Source organism: Rhodnius prolixus, unplaced genomic scaffold (genome assembly GCF_049639745.1).
Source record: "Rhodnius prolixus isolate KJV_2025 unplaced genomic scaffold, Rpr scaffold_2, whole genome shotgun sequence".
NCBI lineage: Eukaryota > Metazoa > Arthropoda > Insecta > Hemiptera > Reduviidae > Rhodnius > Rhodnius prolixus.
In genome coordinates, this window is record NW_027411592.1 from 35382912 (window position 1) to 35400058 (window position 17147).

A 17147-nucleotide genomic window follows, 5' to 3' on the forward strand; every position below is an offset into this window, starting at 1 on the left:
AGGCCCTCCAAGGGACGTTTCCCATTGTGTTTGACTATTAACTAAAGTGTGTGTTACACATGTGACATAGCTTTTTCTTTTAGAAGGCGCCTTTACTCCAATTGTTGCTAAGCAACATGGTTCTCCTGAGCTACTATCCGTGGCTGTTGATACCTGGCTGATCATTGGTTGATTGTACCTTTCTGCAATCCAAAGTAGGCCACTTATCATCATCGGTTTACTCAGAGTAAAGGCACCTTTCTTATTTTTAAATATTATTCAAAAAAAAAAGTGCACCAAATCTGAGCACCAAATGAAAGCAATGAGCGCTAAAGCTAAAATAGAACTTACCGATAAATGTACAATGATGTATTCTTCTTTTCTCTAGTTCAGGATTATTGCGTCTATTATATTTAACTTGCGGCCTAAGTTGTAACGGGTAGGGTGGAGGTGGTGTTCTTCGAGGCAACCCAGGAGCGGTTGTCTGTTCGAATTGGTTTGGTCGATAGCCAGGATTTTGTAAAACTGCATTCAGTCCAACAGACTTTTCGCATTTTATTAACGGGTGGCTAGCCTGCAAATATTAAAATCATTTAGCCATTATTAATTATGATTACAATAATAATATTTATTTACAAAAAAAAAATCTTATAAAATAATTTGTACATTATTATTGATGAATTCAACTACTGTCTAATGTACATTTCCTCACACGATTTGGGTGCATATCGTACCTACTTTTAGTACTTATATTTTTAGAGATGGTTCGAAATTATGAACAAAACAAGGTTTACGACTTTATACGAACCTGTTCGCAATAATGGCTATAATAGCTAAATTAGCTATTTAAATTGCGCGCATTCAGCTACACGACTAAACTAGTTGCGATATTAAGGGCAGTGAAATATATTAAAGGTACATTATGGTACTCTGGTAGGAGCCAATTGACAGTTGATACTTCCGGCAATTGTTTGGTTTTTGAGGCATTTTTTGTTAACACACACACACACACCTCTTAGAGAAACCAGACAATCAATAAAAACTCAATTTCGAACATTTGACATTGAACGCAATCTTTCTTTACCACTAAAAGTTGAAAAAGAAAATAAAGAAAAGTACTAGTTTTCTTCACTTGTAGGAAAAAGAAATAATAAATATATGTAAATTTATTAATTGAGATTGAACTCATCAAGGACCGTCAACGCGACGTCTAACGGAAAACTTTTTAGTTCACATCAAAAACCTCGTGATATTTCCAAACTAATAACAGAAATTCGGTTACAAGCTTTGAAATGGTCTTAATCGGATTGGAATTGGAATTTTAGCCTCCAAATTATTGTTTCAATGAAATTTGCAATCGAGTTATAGTTTTCATAGTGGCAAAACTATTGATTAGAAGATTTAACAGCTTTAAATTAGTTATAATACAAGTTAAGTTGAAAAGATGACGATGAGATTGGTACCAGGGAGTTTGCGCAGAGAGTTTAGAGAGGTTTCAGTTCGATAATTAAGGAGCTAATTAATAGGAGCAATTTCTGAAGTTATAGGAATTAATATTATGCAGAATCAATGAGTTATTCAGCGTAAAACAGGTCAAAACCCTTGATTTAAATTAAGTGTAAGATATTTAATTATACACATAAACAAAATTAAACAAAGCCATTTATATATTTGTTTGTAATAAATAAATATATTTAGTTGTATACGAGTTAGTGAATGAATTTAAGAAAAAGTAAGGAGTCTTTCAGCTTCCGAATCAATGTATTGGAACGAATCACATTGATCAATAATTGATCTAACTGATAAAAATATGCTTGGCTCCCTTAGGCTTAGTACTTGGATATGTATGCAAATCTGCCCTACCGCTAACAGATACCAATCTTTCACTAGCCTTTTACTCAAACATAAGAGGTTTGTGATCCAGTCAACCTGATTTCAAGACGTCCCTGAAGTTGGCCCTACTTTTTATATCTAATGATCTTAAATCAACTATTTATGATTGTGCTACTTTATTAATAAATTTTAAGCTTATTAAAAACTTCTACGAGCTAGATTATATCTATGCAACTAGATTTTATAACAAATAAATCATGCAAAGAGAACTTTAGATACAAGAAAAGTGTAAAAGGAATAAAGCGGACTTTGTACCAATACTTTTAAATACAATAAAAACTAATTAAGATTAAAGGAAAATGGACAAAATAACTGGATTGAAACCTCGTATATATGTAGATAATTATTCAATGAGGGAATTTAACTCCATAATTGACCTTTGCCTAAACGGAAGTGGTTATAGGACATTGTCATTTAGCTTTGATGTTTTGAATCCACCCTGGAGGTTTAGAAAAATTATGTGACATTCAAAATAATCAGAAACTTTGTTAGGAATATTGCGCCAATAGAAATCAAAAAGGTGACAGCGGAAATGTGATAAAATCCATTTTTCAACGATAAAACAACTACCTGAAAGACATCGCATTCTCAAAAAGAAAAATAGTACCTACGGAATTCTCAATAAATAATATCTGAGCTTTGCTAGGCTTTTTAGAAATCAAGTTACCCATTACCCCAATCTTTGTCAGCCAGGATTTCAAACAAATACAAATGGATTTTAAATGGAATTCGAAGTAGGCCTGCTCATCGAATTGGGCTCACATAACTAGCCAGTTTTTACCAATAACTTAAGTAGGACGAGTCGAGTTAATTGTACAAGCGAGAGTGATGAACTAGAAACCAGAATTGGCCATAGATTCATAGATTGCTCAATGGTTCTCAAGAAATTTACTTTGGAACATCTGTTTTAGATTGTAAAAAATAAGAATGTGACTGAATGATTCCGGATATGTATACCAACAAACACATCCGGAGAGAAAGCTTCTGTAGTTGAGAAATATAATTCATGAGAATGATGACTTTAACAGCGGAATTATGCAAACACCTGCTGCTGAATAGCTGGGGGCAATCATTGTTTAGCACCCACATCGACAATGCTATTGAGGTTTTGAGATAGTTTTTTTGCAGCAGCCGAATTTATAACCTCTTAGTAAATCGTGAGCGACAGAACCCAGAAGTATTTGATTAAAGATGAATGTTTTTATTAATCATCTTTCTTTTGAAAGTTTTTATTGCAGGAAATTTGCGTTTCGCTCTTCTGTGTTGAAAAAATAAGCCAACTTTGAGCTTATTAGAATGTTGTAGATCGTGCAGAAGGCCACAATAGCGAGATTTTCTACTTTAGCGTACAAAAACCAAAAATTCTAATCCCAACATTTACCAATTAATAGTACGAAAAGTAAAATGCTTATACCAATAAGAATTAAAGAATTTGAACAATTCTGGGAAGATATGCACATAATCCTTGATCTTACGAAGTGTAGCTTGGCAAAGCTCCAAATGCTTGAGATTCGTGCTCATGGACTTGTGGTCTATCGAATTGCAATCACGCGACATGCCTGTAACACGTGGAATGTGAAATCTCAAGAGTGGCCTTGAGTTAAGACCAACCAGAGGACTACTGCATGTCATTACCTCATCGGACTATTTTTTTGTTCTCGTCAGTATTTTACTGGACGTTCCTCATTGTCCTTCTTAGTTAATAAAAATATTTTCAATAAAAATCGGACTGGTCGAGAGAGAAAGTAGCAAAGTCGTAGCCGTTCATGGGCTGTAGTGGTAAGTTTTTTAGAAGATAAAAATGATTAAACCTAAAAGGCGTTGTGACTTTATAATTCCATTTCACAATCAAAGTAAACACAATACAGGCTACTCGTTGTGGATATTAGCGGGTTTTACAATCCCTGCTTTACAGGCTTTAGAGGGCAGGTCCTTCAAGCCATAATCTTAGCATTTATCCATAATTCTCGTGAAAGTGGAGCCACCCCGTTTGGCACCTGAGCAGTAACGAGTCTTTACGTTCCCATAGCGCAAACTATGATAACCTGAAGACCAGGTTTACTGACCGTCGAAAGAACAAGGCTATTTACCAATTCGGTCTCTTCACCAAACTCACCCAATCTGTCTTCATATTCTAGCAAAGTAATTCTGATCTCACAATCTCATCATACTCGTACTTTCATTTTATACTTCTCTAGTGCACTGGGGCTTGGAATCTCTATGCTAGTGACCTCATTTCTAAATAAACAAGAGTTTTAAAATATTACCCATAAACATCCTTTTATTTATTACTAACTTTTTATTAAGATAAATTATTTAGTATAAAAAGTGAATTACTTAGAATGTAAATTTTAAATTAAATTTATTTTATTACATTCCTTTGAAGATCCATAAAAGTTAATGAAGATATAAAATAAGATAAATTTATATTTTATATATATAATAAAATCTTTAAGGCTAGGTTTTTAAATAAATTCATTTCGGCTGGGACTTTTTCTTAAAGTAGTTCACATGTGCCATTAATTGGCAATGCGAGCTTATTTGAAGAAACTAATAAAGTTTAAAAAAAAATAAGAATTTAAAGTAATTAAGAATAAAGAAAGACCAAAGTGGCGCAGCTAATTAGATCGGCCTTGCACTTAATAAAGTATGTGGCTACATTTAAATATAAAAGCGACACCGCAGCATTTGTTGCCAACACAACAATTTTGTACTATTAATTTCACAATATAATTCTATTGTACAAGAATAGCGCGTACAGTGTTTTAGTTACATGTTATCTTTCATAGTGTTACCTTTAGCAAAAAACTAGATAAAGTTCGACTTCGTGAAATAGTCCGACTAGATCTAACAACCAAGGCTTGGGTAATTTTAGGTTCGATTATAACTCAAGAGTTGTGTACAGCAGATTAAGTAATTGAGACCATGAATCTGGCGCATTAGCTGTAATAATTTACAAAACATTTTTTTTGTTTTGTTTTGTGTTACTGTTAGACCAACAGTTTTGATTAGAGAACATTGCGTTTTGTAGCATTTCTATTGCAGCAGTTAATTTATCTGATGTTTGGAAGCGTAATTTGAGGTAAAGCAAAAACTTCTTCAATATTATTGAAACCGGTTTAAAGGTGGCACTCTGAAATAAATTAATTATACCTCACTCTGCTACCAACTAATTAATGGATTCTGATAGACTCTAAAATATGAGGAGACTAAAAATCCTAAAACAGATAACTGTAGAAACTATTTTCCTTAACATAAATAAAAATTAACTGTTTATTCTGTAATTTAAAACAGAATTCTTAAATAACAAAAAGAGGACGAATTTCTTGCCTAATTAATACAGATTAAATTCATTTTTTTTCCCACACTCCTGGACAGAATTAAAACGATGACCGTTCCCTAACAATAACATTAAAAAAAAATATGTTTAAACACAAAATATTCGAAGGAGATCAAAAATGAAATTTGGAAATATGATAACCTTGAGAACTGTTTAGTCACCGCCAGTCTGTCAATGGCTGAGGCTTATCTAATCTCACCAATTAATCATAAATCATCGAATACTTTAGCAGTCTTCAGAAAAACAATATGTTATATCCAACAACAGCAAAAAAAGTATGGTCTCAAAATACCTTACCTAGAAAATGCTAATGAGCTTTAAAAGTTTGGTAAGACTGAAACTAATCTTTTTTTCCCCATGAAACATTTATCTGCTCAAAGTTTACTTCCAGTACTCTACCCAAAGAGCTTAAGGTCAGTTGGAGAAATAGCCAATATGGAGGAGCTAAGGTGATTCTGACAGAACAGAGACAGAACTGATCTGTGGCAGATCACTGAGTTAGCAGTAGAAAAGGATCACAGAGCAAAAATGTGTTTTATATATCACATCTAAGTTTTTGAGATATGATTAGACAAGACGATTATTTAAATCGGTGGATGGTAAAAGAGTATACGAGGCCTCAGGACGTGGATCGTGTAAGAGTACTAATGCTCCAGGGAGTTCAAGGCTGCAAAATACTTGGGATGTAGCCTTATAGTTCACTATTACTGTAGGTACTGCTCTTCAAGTTCATGGCAAGAATAAAGGCATATCTTAATTATATTTATAATAAAAGTAAATTAATCACTATAAATTTAATAAAAAGAAGAACATTTGTAATACCTGGTCATCAGGAAATTCCATTTTAACTTGGGTAACAGAAGCAAGCATTTCCGCATTTTCTGGATCCAATTTTTGTATGCTAGAAGCTATGTCTTCCCACAAAGGTGCTGGTTTTAAAAATACATCTTCATCTTGCGACAGTACAGTCCTTTGTGAAACGTAGCTCAAGGAAGATGTGCGCGGCTCAAAGAAATCGTCTATTTGCGAAGCAGATTCACGACGAGGTTTGTCGAGTAATTCGGCCGATACTTCTAAATCTAACCTGTGAAGCTCTTGTTTCACCAGATAATCATCCAAATCAGTCTGTAACAAACCAAACCAAAAAAAAGGAATTGTTAACATGGGAAATAAATAATCAAATTAAGCATGTAGAAGAGGGAAATCAAAAGTTAAGATAGCTGGCAAGCATCTGGTCTCGTGTTCAGAATTTAGATTAGGCTCTTTCACATAAGTAAAAAAGTTCTGTCAGTTTATCGCTGGCTGTAATTTTCTAAATGCCCAATTAAGCAAAAATATTAAAAAACAAAAAAAAATTCAAACTTTATTACAACGATAAATCTAGAGTGAGCGGCTCGCAAGATTAGATCAGCCTCCCAGCGCTATGTCTGCACCATAGAGAAGTTTGCAGCAAACCATCCACCACAAATCATTTAAGCATTCTGCGTTATACAATTTTTTTAAAGTTAAATTATACAATTTAGCGTTTCAATTTCCAAATATTTTTGTTAAATTGTGCCGTTTTTAAAAATTTATTAATCTATTGGATGGTTTTACTAGATTCTTGTCTAGATATCCAGACAGAACTGGACGGAGCTGCAAAGATAGTGAAGGTATTATTCGGCTGAAATAATACCTTATTCCGCCAAGGTATTCCCCAATACCGATATCTAGCAGACATTGCTTGACCACGCGAAAGTATTTATTTTTATATAGTTTTCCTTAGAAGTACATTTTGTTTTTCATTCCAGAATGCAACTCAATAACGACAAATTGCAAGCCGAACAAAATTTATATTCGTTGACTGATTGCGAAACATGCCAATCAAGTTTTACTTAAGACGTTTTTGATCTTCTGCTTTTTAAATTTTTTCGAATAAATGTCTTTTGAGATTCCTTAAGATTCTTTGATCTGTGGGTATGTCATTGGACGTTGGATTCATTCATGTACAGATTAGGTGCTACAATTGGTGAGTAACATCTTTGTTACACCGATGGAAGTTGATGATGTCATTGATTCAGACAGTTTTTCTTTCTTATACTCCATTAAATATAAATTAACAGTTGCAATATTTTCCTTTTAGTAATGGAATTTCCTTTTAAAGAGTATGGAAATTAATATTCAGTTGTGTTTCAGAACTCCTTAAAAACAAAAAGTACAAAACATAAATCATAAAAACACCTACATACAAAAATTACGTCAATTATAAAAATTGCTTTATTCCATTTAGAGTGTTTTACGAAGAAAGATGGTACACTGTTTGAGTGGGATGAACTTCTGTAACTTCCGTCTAAAGATTCTGCTCTAGAATGGAAGATTGTGTAAAAAACTAATACTCGTAACAATATCTGAGAGCAAGATATTTATAGAACACATCACAATGTGGGAGAAGAGCTCAAACATTTAATTTCCATGAACTACCCATTTTGAAAGCAGGACACTAGCCGAAATACTTTGGTCCAGTTTCAAATTGATCTCACTAACGTCTCAGAACGCAAAGACTAACGTCTCAGAACTCATTAAATAAATTTTCAGAGAAAATTTAAGGAATGAAATTGATAATAGTTTAAATCAGATTAAGGTGAAAGAACTGTAAGAGAAAATGAAACTTGTAAGCAGAGTTCTACTTATTTCAAAATAAAGATTTAAATTAAATATTTTCAACAGTTTTGGGGTGGTTACCGCAATCTATTGCTGGGAGCTAAACGATAATTAATTATACCTTGCGCATTAACTAGGACAGTAAAAAATCACTCTGATACATTACAAAAGACCATAAACATTACCTATATCCGTACAAAGTAATTCCATCCATTTTAGCGCGTTCTTTCATCCTTAAGAAAGTCTATCTTCCGAATTATACTGACAGAATCTCAGTGAAGCTGAGAGAAATGAATAAAAAAAGTAATTATCGAGCGGAATTTAGGAATCAGGCGTGGCAAGAACTATGTGAAGCCACCAAACCAGAACAGGAGGCGTTTGATTCATTCAGATCTGAATTGTGCATTTTGTGCTTCATTAGGAAAAAATATTAAAATACACTACAATAATTTAAAAATTATAGTATTTGATTATGACCGTTAGCAATGTTGGCGTGGTTCAGAGATCGAAGAATGGTTACTAGAAGAAAAGAGATGACAAGCTTTACTTCGCAAACTTCGAGTTCATTAAGTTCACTGAATGCATGTGCTGAATAAATGGTTCTTATACTCGTAGTTTAAATAGATCTATGACATGTTATAGTCAGAACATTAGAGTAAAATGTAAGAGTAAAATAGACAAAAATGCTTTCTGCTTTCTTTTTGTTAACCCCTTCATGGCCTACAATAGTAGTCGTTCTTAAAACAAGATGAATCCCTTTTAAAATGGATATCAAGTACTTTCTCTGTTTAATAATGAAAATTTAATGTAGCGAAAAGTGTATTGTCTTGAATAGCTTTTCAAGGTTTTGAATGCATTGTTGGTCTTTATAAGAAGAGTGAAATGGCAGCATCCTAAGTATACTAAATTCATTTCTAGAAGAAAAACTGTCTTACATAAAAGAGAAACATGATGAATCAATCAGTGGTAGTACATTTTATTAAACATAAAAATATAGATTATTCAAGAGAAAACTTAAGTAGTGTTTTTATTATGCTGAACCTTGCTGTTGAAGTTGATTTTAACATGGACAGCGGCCATACAGAAAGCTAAATTGTATGGAAGACTGCTTTGAGTAATATATTTATTAATGTTAATATCTACTGATAAATCATAAATTATATTGCCAAGCAGCTTGCAGTCCCGATTAACTGTACAATAGACCACCAGTGCTGCCAAGCTGAGATATGGTAGTTGGTTCCATCACCGGTCTTGGCCACGGGACTTCACCCAACGTGTTATTCTAAATGAAACAAAATGGCAGCCAGTCATCTACAATTACTTGGCCGAAAGAAAACCTGTATTTTAACAATTATATGATGCGACTAGCATTAAAATGTTTTGTTATGAAACAAAGCACTTAAACTTCCATGACAACGGTAGTGGTGAATTTTTATTGGCTGCGTGTTTTTGAAAATTACGCTTCTCACGCTGGCTAAAAAAAATATATTATTTAGAATCGTAATATTATGGTAAGGAGGATATATTCCTATCTATCCACTGCTGTGAAATGTCTTAATAAATCTGCCACATGTACAGGCTGGTAATCGTCTGCCATTACTTTGTGGTATTTGTTTCCAGAGATATTTCAATCACTGAAATCGTCATAAACGGGTAAGAGATTAAACGAAATAAAGAAGAGTAATAGAGAAAAGCTAAATGATTGGTCATCGCTAAATTGATAACATCATGGTCTCTAATAACAATTTGTCTTATTCATGCTGAATCACATGTCCGCCCATTAATAACCAAAGTAATTATGTCGGCGATCGCATACTTTCAATTTGTCTCAGTTACTATAACAACCACACACGGCCGACTTCCACCTCTCTATTATTTATTGTTTTCTCCATATATAATACATTTCTTGTTTTAATTCTATTTCTGACTGGTAATGGTAAATGATTCTTCCCAGCGATGTTATTAATATCAATTTTACTCATTGTTTATTGTGCCTGAAGGATTGTTTAATTATATATCCATATGTTAACTATGAAAAATGATCATTAGTAATGGATTTGCTTTCTTTGTCAATGATAGTCATTTATTGTTTGTTACTATTAGTGTAATTATGTATTTATTTATCTGAACACCAACTACGCACATCTTTATCAATCACACATCTTTTTTTGCACTGAACTAAATTCTAAAGGTCAGACACACAGAATTGTTAAATACTTAATATATTTTCAAGATAGCTGAATGAGACTACCTACTACATTTTTACTGTGGACGGTTTACAAGAGTTTTTACAACAAAGTTGGTCTTCAGTGAGATAAGGTTAGTAAAAGAAAGCCAGAAACTTGACCACCATCAAATGGAATCTAGAGTCATCAGCATACCTCGAGTAAAACAAGAGAACAAACAAGATGAACTAGCAAACTAATATGTTAGACTCGTAACATTGTCTTTATGAGGAAATGCTTCAAATTCAGGGGCGTATTCTCCATGAATGCAAGGCGTGACTGCATACTAGTATTGTTAGTTAAGAGTTGAATATGTTTTACAAAATTGAATTTTGATAGAAACTGATTGAACGCAAATATGAATCTCTTGCTCGATTAACTTGCGGTTTCAATGCACCTCTTTGCAAAGACCTGTGATTTTGTTTCCAATTCTTTTCACGAAATTAGATTTTAAAGGAATTTCTGGGAAACAAGGACTCCTTTACCTTCCTTCAAATGTAACCTATTATCATAATGACCTAAATTGATTAATTAATCAATTATTAATTTAACTAGAGCCTAAAGTTCATAAAAAAGGCTGACGATCAGCGCCCCATCATACTCAAGAGTAGTGGTGTCAACAAATCAGTCCATCAACCATGCTGAGGACCTACAAAGAAAAGGCTGGATCTTACGCTGACGATACTGCTATTCTCTCTTCTAACTCAGACGCCACCACAGCTTCCTCTCATCTACAATCTCATCTACACAAACTAGAACCCTGGGCCTACCAACTGACTCTGCACACACTGCTCTGCACTTACGCTGACGATACTGCTATTTTCTCTTCTAACTCAGACGCCACTACAGCTTTCTCTCATCTACAGTCTCATCTATACAAACTAGAATCCTGAGCCTACCAACTGAATCTGCACACACTGCTCTGCACTTACGCTGACGATACTGCCATTCTCTCTTCTAACTCAGACGCCACTACAGCTTCCTCTCATCTACACAAACTAGAACCCTGGGCCTACCAACTGACTCTGCACACACTGCTCTGCACTTACGCTGACGATACTGCTATTTTCTCTTCTAACTCAGACGCCACTACAGCTTCCTCTCATCTACAGTCTCATCTACACAAACTAGAATCCTGGACCAAAAAGTGGAAAGTCAAATTCAATACTCAAAAGTGCGAGCGGATAACTTTCACTCTGCGTCGTAATTCTTGTCCCTCTGAAAGTTTCAACTCAATTCCTCTTCCTTCTGCTAATTTAGTTCGCTACCTTGGGATGTGTATCGACAAAAGATTAACGTGGAATCCGCACACTAAACTGAAAAGACTTGAACTCAACCGACGAAACAAATTACTGTTACGACTAATTGGCAGACAATCTAAGCTAACACTGGAACATAAAAAACTAATATACAACAGCGTACTTAAACCTATCTGGACTTACGGACTCGAACTGTGGGGTTCAGACAAACTTTCTAATTCACAAAAGATCCAGTCCTTCCAATCCAAAATACTCCGTCAGATTACGAATTCTCCATTTTATGTCTCTAACTCCACCCTCCATAACGATCTCAAAATCTCATACGTAACTGACGAATCTAAATCTAAATATAGAAAATTCTTTGACTCTCTTCCATTCTGTACCAATCCTCTTGTTCAAAATCTTGCCTCCAAAACGATTCCAGATCGTCCTCCACGACGACTGAAACGCTGTTGGCCTCGTGACCATCTTCAGTAGTGTAAGAAACTCCAGCGAGAGTGTTGCCGGTGGGCAGCTTCTCTCCTCAAGCTGATCCAGCCATGAAGTCTTCTTTTATCATATTCACTAATTGCATTTTATTCTTTTGTACATTGTGAATAACAAATAAATTAAAAAAAAAAAAAAAACAATCTTCAAAGTAAGGCAATAACTGTTCTTAAGCTAGAAGACACAATGGAGACGGCTACTTGTGAGATCTGTTGAATTTATTCCACAATTCGTTGCAAAGTGCTTTTCGTTTACGTTTTCTCTGTATTCAGTTTGCTGAGTGAGTTGACATAGTCTGTTTGTATAGATGACATAGTCACTTGGTAGAATTGATTATTTATAATCTTCCAGTAAATTTGTTAATCCTGGCACTTGTCTTTGTACTTGAAAACAGTTTAGTTCGTCAGCACTTTTTTTTATTATTTCAAGAAAGAATGTGTCAGTGTACGTGAATTAAATCCAGTTAATGGTAAAAGAAGTAGGCATCATTAAAGACGGTTGGTTCCAACATGTTTAAGCATAATTTCGTGAAAAGAATTAGAAACTAAAACCCAGGTCTTTGGAAAGAGAAAGGGACAAACCGGAAGGCAATCTTCAAGTGATTCATACTTCCGATGAAGCAGTTTTTCATCAAAATTCAATTCTACATATTCAGAGGATAGGAGATAAAAGAGTACGATTTACTGAAATAGAACTTCAGAGGGAAGCTCTTCCACAGGGCAGCCATAAAAATAATTTTTCAACGGTAACACCTTAGGGCTAATAACTTTTCAGTTACCTTGAAATAAATTAAACGAGTGCCTTGTTTCAATGGTAACTGCACAAGTGCAATTGTATAATAGAAACAAGTTTTTCAGTAAAATAGCTATTCTGGTTTGACCAATTATGTCTTAAAACTTATTCTTCTGACGGTAACCAGCGGAAATATAAATTTTCAAATTCCTACGATTTCTTTTTTAGATACACATACAATATATAAAGTAAAACTCGCTTTTATAATTAAGAGAAATACGTGTATTTCCGTAAAAACGACAAATCGTAAATCTACTCGTATTTCTTATTGAGGTAAGATAAATTTAAATTAGGTAATTATTTCAGAAGTTGCGATTTTGATTATTACTTTTTCTTTTTTTTCAACACATTGATTAATTAAATGAATACCTAATATCAAAACAAGTGATTCAAGAATTTAGTTGCAGTAATTCATTAGAAGGTCTGGTCTGTCAAATAACGTATAATATCAATTTCTGTCGGGAAAAATTATAAATATATATATATAAATATTGTCCATATACACAACATTATTTTGTAAGGCGTTAACAAACTGTTGTAGCGACCTACACTTACATAAACATGACACTTTTATTTACCATAATAAATCTTGAAAAAAAAAATATATATATGAATATGACTTCACAGAGTTTAATTTAAATTTCGTTTTTAGATTTCTTTATTTTCACTATTTGCTTCCCTTAAGAGCCAAGATCAAACTGTACAATTATGATTTAGCTGTTCTAAGTGGGTGTAAGTGGGAGTTAAATGTGTTGCGCGAACTTCAAGCTTAATTTACACTTACAGCGATAACATTAACAAATCTTTAGATTATTTGTACACTGTGAACTTTGAACCCGTCCAGACAGAAATTTTGCAAAAAGTTTCGTCCTGTTCTATAACCAATATGATTTATTTGGTTTTGAATAAACTTAAACTTCAATCATGTTTATAAAAAGTAGAGTTACGTTGCACTAATGACATTTTAGTACTTGTCTCTTACTGTTATAAGAGTAAGTTACGATTGCGAACTCATTGGCGCAACATCCTGCCGAAAATAAGGCATAATCTTTCATAAAATTTGTTTCTAACAAAACTGCTTTGGACTTTCTTTGAATTAATTATAAGATATTTGAAAAAATAGAGCTTTTTTTGGGATAGGGGGAAAACACGAAAAAGTGTGATCAGTCAAGTTATGTCTCGTTCTCAAATAGCTTGAAATCCAGGCAATTGGTAGATTCTCTAAGGAGAGGATCTCCAGTTGCCATGACACTAATATTCAGTCAATCTCATCTCTACCGGGGATGGTGGAACTTCATAGTCGAGACTTGCTTTTCGGTTCATACAATCCGAAAAGATAACAAATCTTCCTATAATTGACAAACAATTGACAATGGACAATTAATCAATTAGCTCATAATAATAGAAAAACAGCAAAAAAGAATCTATCCAACGGCCAAATTTCACTGGCAAAGTGTGAACCAATAGCGGCAATTCGTCTTTGAACAGGCAATATCTGTCAAGAATAGTTCGCATGTTGAGTGAAGTGCATTATTTGATAAATTAAGGAATAAGTTTGATTCTCCACATGAAAGATATTGATCACTTAAATATGTGGCAGGAGGTTTCCAATTTTTTTGGCAATTAAACGCAACTCTCCCAAAATTACCAAAAAATAATTATACCTTCTTGTTTGTAACAGATGTAAAATTAATTTTTAGCCATTTTGTGTATGCTTGAGAACATCTAAAGCTCTTAACATTTGATTTTTGCTTAGAAAATCACTCGGAAAACGACTTATTTCCCGATTTTAAGAAAAATACTAGCTTTACTGCCTTGGCAATATTTTTAGTAGACAGAGGATGAAAAAATACATAAAAATGACCTATCGCATGCTCTTCTTTCTCTTTGATAACAAGTTAAAAAATTGAAATATGATTAATAAATACCAGATTTTGAAATGGCCTAGCACCTTTAATATTAAAAATAGCGAATTGCGGTTTCCGGTTTCTTTCATAACTTTTTATACTCTTTAAAACTGTGTATATGAAAATGGCAACAGCGAACCCTCACTTTTGGTCGCGCGTCAGCGGGCAGGAATCTAAAATCAAGTCATTTATTCTGAAACTAAAGGTGACGGGCAACAAATTTTCTGTACAATTTTTCGCTCAGATTAACCGTTTAAGCATGAAATGCATTTGAGACGTCTTAAAATGAACACCCTGTATAAGAAACTATAAGGGTCGTCAGTCACTTACTAAAAAAATAAAGTTAGGTAAGGTTCTACATAACATTGAACATTAATAACTTGAAATTAATATATATATCTTTTATATTTTTCAAAGGCAGAGAACAAAAAATGGAGGAATTTAAACGAATAAGGTGTAATCCAAGGGGGTTGAATAACACCATTCGTATTAGTATGACTACGCAATCTCCCTCGTCAACTGAGTCGATGAATGTAAGAAAAGAGTCCAATTTCTAAAACCTGAAGATGCCGCAAACTTCGCAGGCGACCGTTTAGTTGGACGCCCCACAGGTAAATGGAATATCTGTCATCCCAACTTGGAGAGATCAGATATTAAGAGCGCTAATGGCGTAGCAGTCCAAGAGCAATATAAATAAAAAATAAGGTTCAATTTTAATATTAGATTTGATAAAACCATATATGAATACGGTACTACAGACAGCGACTGTGAACACCGGGCAACCTGTAAGCGATGACCTCTAAATTCCAGACTAATGGATTGGGTCACGTATATAAACTATTTAGCCAGTTCGTCTTAAGTATTATTGCTACTCGGAACTTCACTATGAATCACTTTAGGAATTATTGAATGTTTTTAATGCTCAAAATATGAAAGTCCCAAAAGGACCTTCTAGATCGTTAGGTTAAAGGTGGACTTTTTATTAATTAACTCCTAAACTTGGCGAAACACTACAAAATTTTATTGCTATATTTTTCTCTTTCAAGAAGTGCAAGTGCTTTACATACCTTACTTACTATTATTTAGAATGATTCCGATGTTTGTTGTTGCCATCATAGTTTTGATAATGGCCAGCTGATTTCTGATAGGCTCGTGATTTTTAATTTACTTTCATAACCAGCTTATTATTTTTACAATATGAATAATTAGGTATATTGAATTTGATGCCATATCTGTGTAAGAATCACCAATATATTAGTTTTTAATAATTTATTTAATGACTTTTCAAACTAAGCTATATTTTGATTTGGTATTTCAATTCCTTATTAGGAGGTGTTCTTCATTCAGAATATTTTCACATAATGACAAAAAGGTGAATCACTTACAAGAATCTTTATTCCCGCGATTCATAAAAATTTTTTAAAAAGTATTTTGCGCGAAAAATGAAATAGCTAAAAACCTCCAAATTTATTCTGTTTTTAATGATACATCATTGTCGCTAAACAACACTTTAGTGAACAGCTCTAGCTGCAGAATTGCCTTAACGATAGTAATTAAGACTGCTTCATTTCCAACAAATATTATACTTGTGTGCAAAGGATTTACAAATCGTAAAGAAAATTTTTTTTAGAGCTATTTTCAAGAAAATCCCCCCCTAAAATTGAAAATCGATTTAGTAAAGTCCGGTTACAGAGTCTGACACTGATTCCTAACATCAAATTTGAATTTTTTCATCGATTTACCATTTCTCAGTTATTTTTTTACAGACAAACAAATGCCTAATTTTTCTTTTAAAAAACGGATATTTCCAGAGAAAGATCAATTTTGAAAATTTTACCCAATAATACAATACCTATAATAATAATAATTCTGTAATACAATAATTATAATAATAAGGGATTAGCAGGGAAAGGATTAGCTCTGAGGTTAGCGTATTGGATTCCCACGCGGAGGTCCCGGGTTCTAATCCAGCTGCTGACCCTTAGATTTTCTCTTCCTAGGAGCTTCTTACAGCTCACTGTCCGGTGATGGACAGTGTTGTCTGTAACGAGAGAACACTGTCCGGAGGCCGGCAGTGCACTGAAACAAAATTCCGGGCGCTAATAACCTTAGATGTTGTCGCGCCCTTAAATCATTAAAAAAGAAATAATAAATAAGGGATTAGCTGGATTCCAAAATGGAGATCCCTGGTTTGAATTCAGCTGTTAATCCTGAAATTTGCTCTTGCTGGGAGCTTCCACTGTCCGGTGATGGATATTGTGGTCAGCAATGAGAGTACTCAGACCGGAAGCCGGTAAAAAGCTCCAGAACAGATGTTGACGCGCTTCAAAGCAAACAATAATAATATTATAGCAGTACAATGCAATAACAAAGAAAATGCCATAACAATATCTCAATGTTTCCTGCTGATAGTGGAGTAAGAGAAAGCTTACGGATTTCCTTGACAGTCCTTGGATTAACTAAATATGAATAATAAACAATACCTTTCTAAAAATAGTAATAAAAAAACGGATAACCGTTCAGTAGCCTTTTGTTTGTATTGCGTAACGTGCAACGGTACCCGAGACAAGTGTACATAGATCTAGCTGTGTTGTTTAGTTGCTTATTCTTTTACTGGTTGTACAAG

At 33.8% G+C, this 17147-nt stretch overlaps 1 protein-coding gene across 17 annotated transcripts in view; it reads right to left on the reverse strand.

Annotated features, from left to right (window-relative positions):
• The window catches only part of LOC141450556 (uncharacterized), a 542687-nt gene that overhangs the window by 107717 nt on the left and 417823 nt on the right, over window positions 1-17147 (reverse strand). For all 17 annotated transcript variants that reach the window (XM_074121201.1, XM_074121189.1, XM_074121192.1 and 14 more), the window contains 2 exons: window positions 6035-6337; window positions 331-553 (listed from right to left, as the gene is read on the reverse strand). In XM_074121201.1, coding sequence (XP_073977302.1) covers window positions 331-553; window positions 6035-6337 — 526 coding nt within the window. The remainder of the gene's footprint in view (window positions 1-330; window positions 554-6034; window positions 6338-17147) is intronic.